Raw genomic sequence first — 18,179 nt, 5'->3', positions numbered from 1 at the left:
AACATACCATCCAGGAGTCTCGCTTGGGACCACAGAATCTCCTGTCTGTTCCCCTAACCATTTAATCTCCTATCACTATCGGTCTCCTATTCTCCCCACTTCCCTAGCCACAGGGCCAGGCTCACTGCCAGAGACATGGCCGCAATGTCTTTCCCCTGGTAGGTCGTCACCCCCAAAGTATCCAAAGCGGTATATTTATTATTGAGGGGAACGGCCACAGGGAATCCCTGCACAGTCTGCCTATTCCCTTTCTCTCTCCTGATGGTCACCCAGTTACCTTTATCCTGTAACTTAGGTGAGACTACCTCCCCATAACTCCTCTCTATCACCCCCTCAGCCTCCTGAATGGTCCAGAGTTCATCCAGCTCCAGCTCCAGTTCCCTAATGTGGTCTGTGAGGAACTGGAGTTGCGTGCACTTCTCTCAGGTGAAGTCAGAATGGACACTAGTAGTGACCCTTACCTCCCACATCCTACAAAAGGAGCATGCAACTGCTCTAGCTTCCATCCCCTCTACTCTAGATTGCTAAAGAGATAACAAGAAAAAAAAAGCTTACCTTACCGACCCTCCACACAGTCTTTTTTCTCCATTAGAGGAGGAGGATTGGTGGGAGACACTACACGTGTAGTGTTTTGGGTTTAGCTACTACCCGAATATATTAGTTCACTTACCCAGCAGTCCCCGTGTCCATGTTTGCTCCTGCTCAGCATTCGCTCCGCCTATTCACAAGGCAAGTTTTTTATAAGGAAACCTTACTTTCCTGGCTGCCCCCAGCTCGTGCTCTCACCACTCCCACTGCTGACTTAGAGTAAACTTTGTTTACTGTCTGCCAACCAGCTTTCTATCCATGGCAGTACACAATTCCCAATACCATGCAGTTTAATTTTATTTGATGATTTCTTATGTGGGACCTTCTGAAAGTCCAAGTAAACTGTATCTACTGGCTCCTCCTTATCAATTCTGCTAGTTCGATCCTCAAAAAATTCCTGTAGATTTGTCAAGCATGATTTCCCTTTCACAAATCCTTGCTGACTCTGTCCAATCCTGTCATTATTTTCCAGGTGCTCTGCTATTAATTTTTGTTTTCTTTATTCATTCATGGGATGAGGGGTCGCTGACTAGACCAGCATTTATTGCCCATCCTAATTGCCCAGAGGTCAGTCTAGAGTCACACGTAACCCAAACCAGATAAGGATGGCAGTTTCCTTCCCTAAGGGACATTCGTGAATCCGATGGGTTTTTCTGACAATCGGCAATGGATTCATGGTCATCATTAAACTCTTAATTCCAAATAATTATTGAATTCAAATTCCACCATCTGCCATGGTGGGATTCAAACCCAGGTCCCCAGAACATTAGTTTCAGAGATAGTAGGAACTGCAGATGCTGGAGAATCTGAGATAACAAGATGTAGAGCTGGATGAACACAGCAGGCCAGGCAACATCAGAGGAACAGGAAGGCTGACGTTTCGGGCATAGACCGAAGATTTCTGAAGAAGGGTCTAAGCCCAAAACATCAGCCTTCCCGCCCTCTGATGCTGCTTGGCCTGCTGTGTTCATCCAGCTCTACACCTTGTTATCCCCAGAACATTACTTGGATCTCTGGGTTAACAGTTCAGGGACAATACCCCTAGGTTTTCACCCCCCACTAAATCTTTTATAATGAACTCTAGCATTTTCCCCACTATTGATAACCAGTCTCCGATGCCCTGCTTTCTTCCTCCCTCTTGTTTTAAATACACTAGTTACATTAGTTACCCTCCAATCCATAAGAACTGTTCCAGAGTCTACAGGATCTTGAAAGATGACTACCAATCCATCCACTATTTCTACGGCCACTTCCTGAAGTACTCTGGGATGTAGATTATTAGGCCCTGTGAATTTATCCACATTTAATTCTATCAATTTTCATAAAAACATTTCAATACTATTACTGAAGCAAGCCGTTCAGTCCAACAAGTCCACTCCAACCCTCCAAACAGCATACCACCCAGACCCACCCCCTACCCTATCCCTGTAACCTACACTTCCCATGGCTAATCCACCCAGCCTGCACATCCCTGGACAGTATGGATAATTTAGAATGGCCAGTTCTTTAAATGTTTGCTATTGCCTATCCACCATTATCCCTTTAAGTAACATTCCCCAATTTATTGTAGCCAGCATTTACCTCATATCATTGTAGTTTCCTGTATTTAGATTAGTTAATCATTTAATCATTAGTTAATCTTTCCCTGGGAAATTTACTACCAAATGTGCATATGGTTTCTTTTCTGGGAAAGATAGACTGATAGGGATCATCTGATATGGTTCAGGAATTTTTATTGTAAAATATAAGAAGCTGGATAATCAGCTAGGTATCGTTTATAGTTTGTGTAATACTTTCATTACTGGCTTTGCAATGTCAGGAACCTGTTCTGTGGTCTCTAGAGAGCCCAGGAGAAAACCATGCATTGGCTTTTATTCAACAAAGGAAGGTATCAGTGTGTTCCCTTTCAATGTGGACTAATTTGGAGATAAATGAAGAGCTCCCAATTTGACCACATTTATTAAATGTAATAAACACAGGATACTATTGGGTCGGAGTGATAATTACTACATTCCATACATTGCAACAGTGTCTTTCTCATAGTTAGATTTAAATGACTCCTCAAATTTTAACTCCAAGAGAAAACAAATTACAAATGATTTTTTTTTTCCCTGCACCTTAGAAATTCCCTTTGACCAGTCATAGTAAATGAGCATCCTTCGTAACGTTAGGACAATTAACACTGTTAATGTGGGTGATACATTGTATTTGCTTACCTTGGACTACAAGAATGATACCGAAGAAAAAAAGGACCTTCATTCTCTAAACTAAAAAATGAAAAACAGCAATTCAATAATTAGCCCTTCAAAATAAATATTTTTGCCTCTTAAAAACATGACATAGATAATTTTCCAGGTTCAGTGTTATACTGAGTTAAGTTCATCTGTATATCATAATTCATAAGAATTAATTTTAGGCATTTTAAACTTGTGTAGTAACTCACAGTTATATTTCTGCCCCGAATATGAGCCCCGTTTCCTAGATTCATATTTATTGCCTATCCCTAACAAAGCACATTCTTGTGGGTAATATAGCTTCATTAATGATGGCATCATTCCAACGATGAAGAAAAAAGAAATTTATTCAATTCCTGTTCTTGGTCTTTCTATTCAATTTTTGTCAGACAAACAATTCAGTGAATATTGTATATATCATGACTTGAACATGTGAATGCAAATGAAGAAAAATTCATCTACTTGCTAATCATTTTGTCTACATGTAGTCATGTTGGGGAAATCCCTTGTATCAGCCCCTAAAATAAATCTTTGTATCACTATATGGTACGCAAATTAAATTGATGATAGCTGCCATGCCACCAAATAAGTCAAACATAATACACTAAACACTGTAAGAGGTAAGGAAACTCTGATCTCTACCACTTGTTCTGCTATGTATCTTAGTCATTAAACCAGTTCTGGGGAGTTATTGTTTGTTCATCAAGAGATATTCAGAATTAATGAGCATCATGTGCAAGAGATAATGTTTAATAGTTAAATAAAAACCAAAAGAATGTGCTCTGAAATAAGTTTGGAAGCTGTTTTGCAGCATTGTGATATCAAATGATAAGGCTTCAGCATTTAATCAGCGACATATGAACTCTGAGCTATTATTATTCTCTTGGAACAGACTCATTATTCAACATTTGACATCATTTCTAACATATGCACAAAACACCAATATTCAATAGCAAGTAATCAATTAACAGAATCTTTATTTGCAAGAAAAAATACACAAAAGATTGAAAATGAAAATGAGGGAAACAAAGAAGGATTATGAAAAATAACTAGCAGCTTACACAAAGGTGCATCCCAAAGTATTATAGACACTTAAATAGTAAAAAGACATTAAAATAAAGAGTAGGACGGGAGACAGGGATCATGACCAAAGTATTAAATTAATAATTTGTATCTGTCTTTGCCAAAGAAGCAGTTGATACCGAGAGCATGGTGACAGAGGAGGAAACTTAGTAACTAGAAAAGCTCAAAATTTATAGGGAGGAGCTATCAGATAATCTGTTGATAATCAGAGTTGACAATGTTTCTGGACCTAATGAGTTTAGTCAAACAGTATTGAAAGTAGTCAGAGTGGAAACTGCAGAGGCACTAGCCATAATTATTCAGTGTTTCTTGGGTACAGGGATAGTGCCAGAGGACTGAAGAATTACAAGCATTATGTTCTTGTTCAAAATTATTGTAAGCATAACCCCAGCAAAGAATCACACAATACAGGAGACACTATTTGGCCCATCAAGTCTGCACCATCGAAGCTACACTAAATCTATATTAGTCCCACTTTCCAGCATTATGCCCATAGCCTTGAATGTTATGACATTTCAAGTGCTCATCCAACTCCTTTTTAAAGGCTGTGAGGTTTCCCACCTCAACTACTCTCCCAGGCAGTGCATTCTAGTTTCTCACCACCTTCTGGGTGAATTTTGTTTTCTTCAAATCCCCTCTAAACCTCTTACCTTTCACCTTAAAATTATGTCCCTTTGTTGTTGACCCTTCCAGTAAGGGGAATTACAGACCATTTAGTTTAACTTCAGTAGTGGGGAATCTCCTAGAATCAATCATTTCAGTTAGAATTTGTTTAATTCGCTCCAGTAAGAACTTCAAAAGGACATAGACAAGTTCATGGAGTGGGCATACTGTTAAAAGATGAAGTACAATGTAGAGAAAAGTGAGGTAATGCACTTTAGTAGAAAGAGCATGAACAGACAATATAAAAGGGCATGATTCTAAAGGGAGTGCATGAGCAGAGGGACCTGGGTGTGTTGTGCTCAGGTCATTGAAGGTAGCACAGCAAGAGGAGAGAGTAGATGGTAAAGCATCCTGGGCTTCATTAACAGGGACAAGAGCAAGGAGGTGATGCTGAACTTCCACAAAGCACTTGTTAGACCTCAGCTGGAGTATTGTGTATAGTTCTGGGCATTACAAATAAGAGGATGTGAATGCATCGGAAAGAACGCAGAAGAGATTTGCAAAATGGAGGACAGATTGAAGAGGGTAAGGTTGTTTATCTTGCAGAAAAGGCTGAGGGGATATCAGTTTTCAAAATCATGAGGGGTCTGGATTGAGTGAATAGAAGAACCTATTCCCTTTTGTAAAAGGATGGTGAATGAGAGGGCACGGATTTAAAGTGATTTGTAAAGTAGCAAATATGATTCAGAAAACAACTTTTCCACACAGAGTAGTTCAGAGTTGGAATACACTGCCTGGAAGTGTGCTGGAGGTAGGTTCAAGTGAGATATTCAAGAGGGCATTGGATGACTAGCTGAATAGAAACAATGTGCAAGAGTCTGGGGAAGGGTCACCAGGTCATAATGCTCATTGGGGAGTCAGTCCAGAATCCCTAGGCTGAATGGCCTCCTCTGTGCTGTACCAATTCTGTGATTCTGTGACAGCTTTCTGATCAGGACAATTTGCTGATATCTGAGGCTCCTGTCTCAAATGGGAACTGTCTTGGAGAAAAGGCAGAGTCCCATCCAGACACCACCCTGGGATGCAAGGAGCAGCGCAAGAGGCAAGTACCATCCAGAGTCCTGGATTCAAGATTCCTCAGACAAGAGCGCACTGCAGGAACCTGTCACTCGCTGCTCCTGGACTTCACTAGAATCTGGGTGAGAGGAATTGGAATATTTTAATTTAGCATCCTGCAGGGCGCTTTCACTCAGCTGGGGCAAAAGCAATTAAGTTGGCACAAAGTACAAGAGGATTTTACATTTTTTAATTGCAAAAATATACTTTATCCATAAAAGATATCTTTATATATATATACACAGGTACTGAAGCAGTTGTGTACTGTCTTGGCATATAAAGAAAAACAGACATTGGAATTTGACATCAAATAGAGTTGTAAAACCAATGGCATTTCCTACTCATGCAGGACACTACTTGAGGCAACATCTTTCTAATCAGCCTGTTCAGGGAGATTTTACATTACTCTGCAATAGGATCAGACTGTGCCTGCCCTGGCACCAGTTCCTAAGAGGCGAAAGTATATTCCCACTGTCATTTCAATAAGTACATGACAGCATTTTGTTAAGTTTCCAGTTCTATCACATTTGAATGAAAGTTTTAAATACTGATGTTATTACTTCGAAAGTGAATTTGTATTAATCGAGAAAGTATCAGCGTTCCTGAGCTACAGGGGCACGATCCTGGTGTTAGGGGCATTGTCGATAACTGTCGACATGTGCTATTTAAATTGAAGTTTAAAATTGACCAACTTTAACATTTAAAAACAGCTTTGCAGCTTATCGGATTGCCTCGCGGTTTTGGAATGGAAGAAGGACTTTTTGCCTTTTTGTTTGGTGTTTCACTCGTTCCTGATGTTCACATTCACAACAACTGCCTTTTTGTCTGCAGCTCCGAGGACATCAACAGCTCATCTACTTTAATTCTTTCCCTTCATTTCAAGAACGCGGAAGCATTGATCCTCCACAGAGAACCTTCCTTCATCACGAGTGGGAAACGGAATCTCTTTCGCTCTCCTTGCAATCCCTCCCTGCTCTGGGGTTAGGATTCAAGAGCAGTTTGTCAAGTGCGTAACTGGGAGGAGAACAAAACGGTCGGTCAAATACAATTAAATCAGAATAAAATAATTACTTTCGGGAAAAGGAATCCACTTTCTGTGATGGCAGTCTGGTTGATTTTTGGTGTAAATAATGAGTGGGTTTGTGCCCTCCCAGGCAGAGTGGCACAGTCAGCGGCAGTGGGGTTGACAGGGCGTGGGGACACTGCACTGAGCAATTCCATCAAACTGACCTCCCCTTGTCCCCCCTCACTCCTCATCCACCGGCCGGGCACCAAGCAGTCAGTACCGCTTCTACATCTCAGTCCATCCTCCACGTCTTTGTCCTTCTCTTCAAAATAGAACTTGGATTTTGTTAGAAGTCCGGTACAAAATCTAATATGAGAGGCTTTGTCGCAATTTTGTTGGCTTGTTTTTCTCAGTTGCCGCGCTTCATTCCTGAAATGAAACTTCAGAGTAACTCGAAAACAGAAAGATCCAGGAGCTGCTGAGCAGAGGCAGCGCTCTGAAAGCCTTTTTAAGAAGATGCTAATCACGTTCCTTGGTTCTCGCTCCAACATGATCGAGAGCTCTCGGCTCACCAATAAAAATCCCACTGGAAGAAACCATTGACTGCTGTTTTCCCGGGAAAGTAGATCTCACTGAGCTCCTATAAATACAGCTGGAGGGGAGTTTGGGAGCCCAGGCACTAGGTGCACCCTCAGTGAGATGGAAAACTACACTTCAGCAGAAAATGTGACTTGGGAAGCCCCAACTTCCTCGGCGATGTTGAATCTCACTGACTACCGGAATAGCCCTGCTGTAAATGTCAGTAATGTGACTGGGGTTGAGGTGACCAGCACCTGGAGCCAAGTAGCTTCAGCCCCGGATGATGTTGACCGTGCTCCTGTGGCCCGGGCTGCCTGGGAGCCCCTCCTCAGCCAATGGATCAATGTGCTAGTGGCGGGTGTGCTGACCCTCACCATGCTGGGCCTGGGCTGTACTGTACAAGTCCGCCAGCTCGGACACCACCTCCGCAGCCCCGTGGCCCCGCTGCTCGCTGCCGCCTCCCAGTTTGTGATCATGCCCCTGGTGGCCTTCCTCTTGGCCCTGGCCTTCTCCCTGGGGGAGGTCGCAGCCACAGCGGTGCTGCTGTGTGGTTGTTGTCCCGGGGGGAATCTCTCCAACATCCTCTCCGTGCTGGTTCACGGAGACATGAACCTCAGGTAAGCCGCCCCTCTGCAACCAGTCACTCCAGCTCATTCCCACTCTCCCACCAATCTGGTTAGATCGCCCGCACCAACGTGAGCTAAAGAAAGGCTTTAAAACATGCCCAGCCATTGTATCTTGGAAGTTTAGATCAGGAATGGCGTGAAGGAGCCGGGCAACAGCTGGGGCCAGACTCTGGTCTCACATCCCATCGCGAATAAGCTATCAACTCCCTGTAAATGAGACTTGGTCTCCAGGATGGAGGAGCGGGGCCGCTGGAATTAGTGGAATTTTCAGTGAGGGGTGAACGTAAAGGAGTGGGGTGGGGCTGAGGGAGTGGGTGGAGGTGAGGGTGAATGAGGGCAGACATGGGGGAGAGTGAGGAGTGGTAGTGAGGGAGAATGAGGGTAGACATGGGGGAGAGTGAGAGGTGGTAGTGAGGGAAGATGCAGAAGTGAAGGAGGATGGAGAGATGTGCAGGCTGGAGACAATGTTAAGGAGATGGTGGGGATCAGTACAAGTCTTCTTTGTCGCAGAGACAGTGCTGCATGGCTCCAGACTGCGTTGGTTGGAGAATGATAGTGTAGACAGTGAATAAACTGTGGTGCTGCACACAGACCTGATGCTGCATTGTTCAGTCTAATTTATTTTGTCCTTTCCTTTTTTTAGCATAATCATGACTATCTCTTCCACACTTCTGGCCCTGCTGCTGATGCCCTTGTGTCTATGGATTTACAGCCGAGCCTGGATTAATACCCCTGTTGTTCAGCTCATGCCCTTCGGTGCAATAATTCTTACACTATGTGGCACTCTAATTCCGATTGGGCTCGGGGTCTTCATCAGATATAGATACAACAGAGCAGCAGACTTCCTCCTAAAGGTACAGTGACTGAAAAGGTGTAAGCTTGTTGAGATTGTTTGAAACCGTCCTCTTTTATTGTTCATACTATGTAAAATCTGGTCAAAGAACAGAACCTTTAGGCTTCTTCAGAATAACACAGACATTGTAGTAAATCATATGAAATTTAAAAATGAATCACGGTCATTAAAGGTAACCTGATCATGTGAACATTGACAAAAGCATAAAATATGTTTTTCTTTTTAACAAATACCATCAGCAATGATTACATTTTAAGGTTTGCCTTGCAACAGAACTGATATTACAATGATGAAATCATCTCATCGCCAGCAGACTCCATTAGAAATTCATCCGGTCAGCACAATTACATAATAATTAATTTTTATAAAGGTGTTTTGACTGAAGATATAAATGGTTTTTCTAGGGTTTGCTCACATTTTAAGAATTTTTCCTTTCAAAGTATTGCCAGTCAAATTGACATAATGAGGCTCCAGTCTCTTCCAGTGTAATTTACAAAGCACATGACAAACAGATCCTACAATAATTGAACTCTTACAGGTCTGTCAAAGAAGTTGGGCTCGTGCGTTGAACACTGAGAACAAAAATCACAATTAATAGATAATTGAGATCAGAACCACAATAAACTCCGAGCAGATCAGGCAGTAAATGTGGATAGAACATGCAATTTTATGTTCAGGGTGTGAACCCTTCAAAGACAGTTTTGGCCAGTTCCACTCCCACTCTGCCCTCCTTACTGGGAGGGAATTACATTTATATGTTCGGATAAAAGTGAAATGTTTAACACAACTGCTGACCTTTTAGTTTGGAAAGAGTAGACCATATAATTTGTTTTGTAATAATATTAAAGCATTCTTATTGTATGAGGTGCCTAAAGATCCAAAAGACCATTTCAAACATTTCTTCACATTTAAGTAGGGGTTTGTACTCACCTTGTGTAAAGCTTAAATCATGTGAGAGAGCACTTTAGCAATATTTCTATGACTAAAACTGTAGTTCTCTATTAACCTCCTTCAAATGAGTCTCATTTAAGGTCTCAATCACAGTTTTCTCAAGCAAAAGTCTAACATTTTAAATGAAAACAAAGATTTAAGCATAGTGTTATTACTTTTCTCACTGCCGTGAAATTCCAATAAAACCAATACATATTATACTAATGAACAGAGTTCCAGTGCAGATGGTGGCACTCTGTCGTCTGACTCAGATGGCTGTGGGTTCATGAGCAATGATCAGATTGTCTACTTAATCTATGCTGACCTTACAATGCAGTTTTTGTTGTCCTTTAGAATTGATTTAGAGAGATACAATCTATTTCTGAGATTCAAGCAGTTTTTAAAATCTTACAACACTATACTATCTTAATAATTAAGATATGAAAGTATTGTAAAAGAAAATTACGTACCACAACTTATATGTCTTTCAGGAGTGTTCTTTTAGCCTGAGGTTGTTGAACATAAAAGGCAAGCTATATAATCAGATCAATGCAATACAACTGTGATCTAAAACTGCAAGTTCTCTTCCTCTGACAAGACTACTTGGTTGAAACTTTGGCTTTGAGATTTCCTTATTTTACTTCCACAAAGTATAAACTGAATTCCTGCGCTCTGTAAAATATTTCAAATGCAGGTTTCAGTTCTGGATGATATTGTGAAATGTTTGCTTCATTACATAATTGCGTAATTTTATATAGTTGTTATTCTCTCTTCCTGTTTATATCAAAAGATTTATAATTTACTTCAAGGTACTATTAGAAAATCGGTAAATGCTGCTATTTGCTTGTGGTGAATATAAGTTTGAAGAGCAGAAATTAAATGTGACCCAAGTAAATATTTTACAGTAACCCACAGGATGGAAACTCTCAAATTTCTTTTGGCAATGTAAATGGGAACTGTAGATTCAAATTAGTTTATACTTCAATCTCTTTGAGCAAGTAAGATTATCCAGGACCACAGTGAAATTACACCTGGAGCACTGTGTATAGGTTAGTCTTCAAACCGAAGGAAGGACGTACATACTGTGGAGCAAATATATGGTAACAATTCATTAGGTGGATTCCTAAAATGTTCTCTGGGAAGGGGTTTAGTAGATGAGGTCCATATTACCTAGAATTTAGAAGAATGAAAGAGGATCTTGTTGAAACATGCAGTATAACATTATTAAGAGCTTGACAGGGAAGATTCAGGGAGGTGTTTTCCCTGGTTGGAGAGCCTAGAATGAGGATCGCAGTCACAGAATAAGGGGTCAGTTCCTTACCTGTATACGATTTCACTCATTCTCTTGGAGTCAAAATAGCACTCATAGTTGTTGGTCTTTTGTATTAAGCTAAATCCCATTGAACTTTATTACTCTGGAATTTACATGATCAATCAATGATTTTCCTTGCTTGGAAAATGCATTATTTGGGTCACCAACCATTGCTAGTGTGAATTATATCTTGTGGTTCACTTGAATCAGTCCTGCATTTTGTCTTCTAACTTGGATGTTGAAGTAAGTTTTATTTGATTGATTCAAATCTCCCATTAAACAAAGCTTCTTTTTTCTTTTCACTTTTCACATATCTGTATTACTTTAATATTCTTTTGCTGCTAATTTTGACCTGACAGGCTTTCACTCATTTCTGATGTTAGCTTTATCCCATCAAAATGGATTGATATATGATTTTCTCATTAGGTTGGATAATATAATTAATTGCTGAGGTGATTGCTTCATATGTAAACCGTCGCTCAGATTTCCAGCTTTTTAAAAAAAATAATATAAACATCTAATCTTCTGAAATACCAAACCTCCCCAATATGCCTATATGTTCTAGTTTTTGATTCACATTCTGAAAGTTCACCCAGACAACCACATTTACCATCTAAAAAATAGTTAGAGCTAACATTTCCACAGTGAGTTCTTGCTTCATAGATGATAAGGAACATTACCATTTTACAACCAAAATGTGTGTGCTGCTAATGTCTGTTCCCTCACACAACCAACTTTCTGAGCCTTTGTGGCAAACTTACATCAAGTTCAAAAGCACACACCTTGCAATTTTCAGTATGTAGGACCAGGAGTTGGCTATTCAACTCTTCCAGCATTCGGTGAGATTGCAGCTGATCGGTGAACAAACTCCACATATCTGCCTTTGTCATTATTTGCTAATACCTTTGTTTAACAAATGTATATCAATCTCGGACTTAAAATGAACATTTGATCTAACATTAATTTCCATTTGTGGAAGAAAGTTCAAATTGTCTGTATCCCTTTCTGTGTGCAAGTTTTTCCTCATTTCACTCTTTAAAGGAATGGCTGTCATTTGAGATTATGTCCCCTCGCCCTATTTGATTCCTTTAATATCCTGAAAACTTCAACTAAGATGTTTTAATGTTATAAATTCCAGGTACTTTTTTTTTTGAAACGTGGATATAACTGGCTAGCTACATCAGTTTTTGTTGCTTGTCCATCAGAATCATAGAATCCCTACAGTGTGGAAGCAGTCCCATTGATTCCACACCGACCTTCCAAAGAGCATCCCACCCAGATCCAACCCCCTACCCTACCCCTGTAACCCTGTATTTCCCATGGCCAATCCACCTAACTTATACATCTTTGGACTGTGGGAGGAAACCCAAGCAAGCATGGGCAGAATGTACAAACTCCACACACAGACACAAACTGGGTCTCTGGCACTGTGAGGCAATAGTGCTAATCACTAAGCCACCAAGAAATTGGAGATGAACCATCTTCTTGAACTGTTGCAGTCCATATGCTATTAGGAAGGGAGTTCTAGGATTTTGACCCTGCTGCAGTAAAGGAATGATGATATATTTCCAAGTCAAGAAGGTGTGTGGCAATGAGGGAGACATCCAGATTCCATGTTTCTCTTGTCCTTGCCCTTCTAGGTGGCATAGGTCATGCTTTTGAATGTGTTGCTGGAAGAGGCTCGTCTAGATGGTACACAATGCTGCAACTATACATTAGAGTGGAGGAAATCACTGTGTAAGATGCTGAATGAGGTGCAGATCAAACAATTGCTTTATTTTTGATTTTGTCAAGCCTGTTAAGTGTTTTTGGAGCTAGGCAAGTGGAGAATATTTCATCATACTCCTGAATTATGACTTGTGGACATTTTTGGGGATATTTTTCTTTATTCGTTTCTTTCTTCATTCACGTGATGAAGGCGTCGCTGGCTAGGCAGCATTTATTGCCCATCTTAATTGCCCAGAGGGCAGTTAAGAGTCAACCACATTGCTGTGAGTCTGGAGTCACATTAGGCCAGACGAGGTAAGGATGGTAGTCTCCTTCCCTGAAGGTTGTTAGTGAATCAGATGGGATTTGCCGACAATCGACAGTGGATTCAAAGTCATCATTAGATTCTGAATTCAAATTCCACCATCTGCCATGGCAGGATTTGAACCTGGCTCCCCAGAACGTTATCTGGGTCTCTGGATTAACAGTCCATCGATAATACCACTAGGCCATCGCCTCATTCTGCCCAAGCTGGGTTGGGTTTCCTCCCACAGTCCAAAGTAAGGAGGTGAATCCTGTTTTTGACCTACTCTTGTTGTCACAATATTTATCACTAGTCCAATTAAGTTTCTCCACGTTAGTTGTGGAGGATTCAGCAAGGATAATATCATGGCAAGATAGTTAGATACTTATTGGAGATGGTCATTTACTGTCTCTTATGTGGCACAGATGTTGCCCAGATCTCATTACATATCCACACAGGCATCTTCAATATGTAAGGAATCATGAATCATACTGAACACTGTGTATTGATCAGAAAACATTTCCAATTCTGATCTTATGGTAGAGGGAAAGTCATTGCTGAAGCAGCTGAAGATGGTTGGGCTGAGGACACTACCCTGAGAAACTCCTGCAGAGATGTTCTGTAGTTCAGATTATTGGCCTCAATCATTCACAAAGATTTTCGTTGTACGAGGCATTAATTCAACCAGTGGAGTGATACTCTCATTGACTCACTGCCTTACTTGGTCAGAAGCTGCCTTAATGTCATCACTTCGTTGATTATCAAGAGTAAACTGACTGGAATGTAAATTGGCTGATTTGGATTTGTCCTGCTTTTTACAGACAGGATATACTCAGGCAATTTTTACACATTGTCATACATAGAACATTACAGCGCACATTACCCTTGATGTTGCGCCGACCTGTGAAACCAATCTGAAGTCCATTTAACCTACACTATTGCATTATCATCCATATGTTTATCCAATGACCATTTAAATGCCCTTAAAGTTGGCGCGTCTACTACTGTTGCAGGCAGGGCATTCCATACATAAATACTAATGTTGAAGTTTTACAGGAACAGATTGGTAAGGGTTATAGAGCATATTTCTTCAGTACTCCAGTTAGAATATTGTCAGGTCCCATAGCCTTTGCAGTGTCCAGTGCCTTTAGCCATTTTTTGAGATCGCATGGAATGATAAGAATTGGGTGATGACCAGAACAAACACAGAGAATGCTGGATAATCTCAGGAAATCTTTTACCATCTGCTGAGAGAGAAACAAAGTGAAGGCTTTGAGTCTGGTATAACTCTTAGTCATATTGGACTTGAAATGTTTACTCTGTTTTTCTCTCTACAGGTGCTGCCAGACCTGCTGAACTTCTTCAGCAGTTTTTGTGTTTGTTTCAGATTTCCAGCATCTGCAGTATTTTGCTTTTATTCTAGGTGAAGCCTGGCATTTGTGATTATTATTACTTCAGGAAGGAGTCAAGAAGGACCAATCACTTGGCATTTCCACCTGAAAATCATTGCAAATAATTTGGCCTGGTCTTTTCCCTTCTGTACTGGGCTCCACTAATGAGGATGGGGTTATTTGTGACCTCTCCTGGTTAGTTGTTTAATTATCCATCATGCTCATTAAATCATCCTACGACATTCAATGATTATCTATTATGCTCATGATTGAATGTCATGGGACTGCAGAATTTAGATGTGATATGTTGGTTTGGAATCACTTTGCTGTATGCATTACGTGCTTCTCTCCCTGTTTGGCATACGTGATCATGTTGTAGCTTCACAAGTCTGACACCTCATTTTTAGGGATGCCTGGTGCTTCCTCTGGCTTGCCATCCTACACTCTTCATTGAACTACGATTGATTCCCTGGTTTTATGGTGATGACAACATGACATACACAGTGGGCCATGAGATTATGGATAGTGGACTGACAACACCTAGTTTTCAGCAACTAGAACTATTCTGAATCTATCCCAATGAGCACAGTGATAATGCCCCATAGCACAATAGATGGCATTCTCAACATGTTGATGAAATTTTGTCTATCACTGTTACTGTCATGAACAGATAATCTTCAATAGGCAGATTGACAAAGCTGACACCAAGTAAGTTTTTCCCTCATGTTTGATCTCTCACCAGCTGCCACAGGCCCAGTGTGGCAGATATGTCATAGATTCATAGTTGTACAGCTTGGAAACAGACCCTTTGGTTCAACTCATCCATGCTGACCATATATCCTAAATTAATCTATTCCCATTTGCCAGTATTTGGCCCATATCCCTCTAAATCCTTTCTATTCATGGACCCATCCAGATGCCTTTTAAATGTTTTTGCACCAGCCTCCACTACTTCCTCTGGGAGCTCATTCCATAAATGCACCACACTGTGAGTAAAAGTTGACACTTAGGTACCTTTTAAATCTTTCTCCTCTCACCTTAAACCTATGCCCACTAGTTATGGACTCCCTGACCCTGGGAAAAAGACCTATCATGATTTTATTAACCTCTAAAAGGCCACTCCTCTTCCTCCAACGCTCCAGGAAAATAGCCGCAGCTTATTCAGTCTCTCCCTACAGCTCAAACCCTCCAATCCTGGCAAATTCTTTTCTGCACCCTTTCAAATTTAACAACATCTTTCCTATAGCAGGGAGACCAAAATTGACTCAATATTCCAAAAGTGAACTAACCAATATACTGTACAGCTGCAACATGACATCCCAACTCCTATACTCACCAATAAGGTACCGAATGCTTTCTTCACTACCCTGTCTACTTGTGATTCCACCTTCAAGGAACTCCTTCAGGAGTCAGTCAGTAGTTGTGACACTGAGCCACTATTAGTAATAGGCAATGAAGTTCGCAACCAATGCTTCTTCCAAATGGTTTCAAGATGGAGGACAGCACTTAGGAAGGGTGATAAGTGTCCTCAGCAGGATGTTTCCTTGCTCAATACAAGAGCAACGATGGGGTCTTCCCACCCAGATGAATACCAGTCCTGTAACCTCTATCTCTCAGTCCCAATGATAAGATAGACCTAGGGATAGTGACATATGGGACAATGCTTGTGAGTGGAACTATGTCAGGCCATTGCTTGACTAATCTATGCAAATATGCATTCACTTTTTCCAAATACTCTGAGAGGTTAGAAAGGAGGACTTTGCAGGGTCAGCTGGCTAAGATGTTCTCTTTTAATTCCTGGTATCTAGGTCAATGCTCAGTGGTTTTCTTTTTGCTTAATTGTCTATCATGGTCTGATGGAACTATGTGGCTTTGGCCATTTGAGAGAGCATTTAAGGGTCAAGCACAATACGTGCTCCTTCAGTCAGATGTAGGGTAAACTAGGTAAAACAGTTTGAACTATATTCACTGAAGTTTGGGAGAATAAGGGGAATCTGATAGAAATGTATCAAATTCTCACAGGACTAGGCAGGAAGGACGTTCCTGATGACCAGGGAGTCCAGAACCAGGAATCACAGTATAAGGACATGGGATAGGCCATTTAGATCTGAGTTGAGGAGAAGTGTCTTCACCAGAGACCAATGAGCCTGTGGAATTCTCTGCCACAGAAGGTGGCTGAGGACAAAACATTAGATGTTTTCAAGAAGGAGCTAGATATAGTTCTCAGGGCTAAAGTGTTCAAAGGCTATGGGGAGAAAGGGATCAACTGGGTATTGTTGGATAATCAGCCATGATCATATTGAATGGCACAGGAGACTTGAAGGGCTGAATGGCCGAATCCTACTTCATAAAAGAGCATCACTGAACTGGGTTGGTTTCCACAATAATCTGATAATTTTGGGGTAACTATTACTAAGCAACTCTGAATTCCAGATTTACTAATTAATTTAAATTTCACTTTTTGCCATGTGCTCCATTAGGCCAGACTTCTACATTTTTAGTCTAGTAAAATTATCACCGAACACATTTCCTCAATATAGTATGTAGAACCACTTACAGTATTACAGTTCAGGTCTGTACAGGGCTTAGCATAGCTGAAACATGATTTCTTTAACTTGCTATGGAATGCAGGCATTGCTGGCAGGGTGGTATTAATTGCCTAACACTAATGTGGTTTGATGTTGCCACATCAGATGGCAATTAACAGTCAACCGTCAACTGTCAACCGTTATTGTGGGTCTGGAGTCATATGTTGGCTAGAATGGGTAAGGACAGCAGAATTTCTTCCCCTAAAGGACATTTGTGAATCTGATGGATTTTTACAATAATGATACTTTCACAACCCCCATCACTGAGACAGGTGTCAACTTCAGATTTATTAAGTGAATTTACATTCCAGCAGCTTCAACTTGAATTCACATTGACCAGTTCTGACATTATCACCAACATCCCCATCTCTGCCACTTGTATTCTAGTCATTTGGTACAAAGGCATCACTCCATCAAGCTTTCTGATTTTATTCTATACCTGTTTGATATTTTAATAATCAGTATACTATGCTTCTAAGTCTCTTTTGACCGCCACTACTTCTAGCTTTGTGCCATTTAGAAACGTTTTTATTTCTTTTTTAGGTCCAAGGTGGCTGATGTCACATTTAGAAAATGGCTGTAAAAATATTTAAATTAATAAAAGGTGTAAAATTTGCATACAGCGAACTTATTTAACTATTCCTTGTCTAGATTTCTCTATGGTCTTTGATGGTCACGCTGATACTCCTCTTCATTCTCACCGGCACCTTACTGGGACCTGATCTCCTTGCTACTATCCCGGCTTCTGTGTACATTGTAGCTCTGCTGATGCCGTTGGCTGGCTACGTTGCTGGTTATGGTTTGGGTACTCTCTTCAATTTGCCTCCTAACTGTAAAAGGACCGTTTCTTTGGGGACTGGATGTCAAAACGTCCAACTCTGCACAGCCATCCTGAAATTAGCTTTCCCTCCCCAGGTTATTGGCGGCATCTACATGTTCCCGCTGCTCTACGCGTTATTCCAAGTAACAGAAGCTGGCCTTTTTGTTTTGGGATATAAAATTTACAGAAGGAACATAGCGCCCATGGTAAAACCAGCAGACTTCGATGCTGACACAGACATTTCGTACAAGCAGCTCAAAGAGAAAGAAGTTACCGATTTATCTTATGGAGCCGTTCATGAGAGTGAACAACACGCTGTCATAATGGAACCTACTATGAGCGAGACACAAATGTGAAAAGGGACTGCTATGAAATAAAAATAGCAATGAGCTACCGCTATACGGCTGCTGTCCGCCAATCCCTTCAATTGATCGTTATC

The 18,179-nt window shown here is 40.9% G+C and overlaps 2 protein-coding genes across 2 annotated transcripts in view; one reads left to right on the top strand and one right to left on the bottom strand.

Moving 5' to 3' along the window:
• The window catches only part of pglyrp5 (peptidoglycan recognition protein 5), a 24,250-nt gene extending 13,965 nt beyond the window's left edge, over positions 1-10,285 (bottom strand). Inside the window, exons 1-2 of the mRNA XM_048598707.1 lie at positions 10,089-10,285; positions 2,805-2,855 (exon numbers count right to left, since the gene is read on the bottom strand). Of these exons, the coding sequence (XP_048454664.1) occupies positions 2,805-2,847 (43 nt within the window). The 5' untranslated portion in view covers positions 2,848-2,855; positions 10,089-10,285. The remainder of the gene's footprint in view (positions 1-2,804; positions 2,856-10,088) is intronic.
• On the top strand, positions 7,570-18,179 carry slc10a4 (solute carrier family 10 member 4). Its single transcript, XM_020512062.2, has 3 exons — positions 7,570-7,826; positions 8,479-8,689; positions 17,572-18,179. Exons 1-3 carry the CDS (start codon positions 7,585-7,587, stop codon positions 18,094-18,096), a joined length of 978 nt encoding a protein of 325 aa, XP_020367651.1. The 5' UTR covers positions 7,570-7,584; the 3' UTR covers positions 18,097-18,179.

The sequence above is a fragment of the Rhincodon typus genome, chromosome 1 (assembly GCF_021869965.1).
Source record: "Rhincodon typus isolate 14 chromosome 1, sRhiTyp1.1, whole genome shotgun sequence".
NCBI classification, from domain to species: Eukaryota; Metazoa; Chordata; class Chondrichthyes; order Orectolobiformes; family Rhincodontidae; genus Rhincodon; species Rhincodon typus.
The sequence above is the reverse complement of the archived record's forward strand: the minus strand, read 5'-3'. Positions and strand labels throughout refer to the sequence as shown.

Bases quoted from the DNA above. Each gene is read 5' to 3' on its own strand.
- slc10a4 (XM_020512062.2), top strand. From the start codon at position 7,585: ATGCTGGGCCTGGGCTGTACTGTACAAGTCCGCCAGCTCGGACACCAC. The intron at 7,827-8,478 runs GTAAGCCGCCCC...TCCTTTTTTTAG, and splicing joins CACGGAGACATGAACCTCAG to CATAATCATGACTATCTCTT. The intron at 8,690-17,571 runs GTACAGTGACTG...TTCCTTGTCTAG, and splicing joins CAGCAGACTTCCTCCTAAAG to ATTTCTCTATGGTCTTTGAT.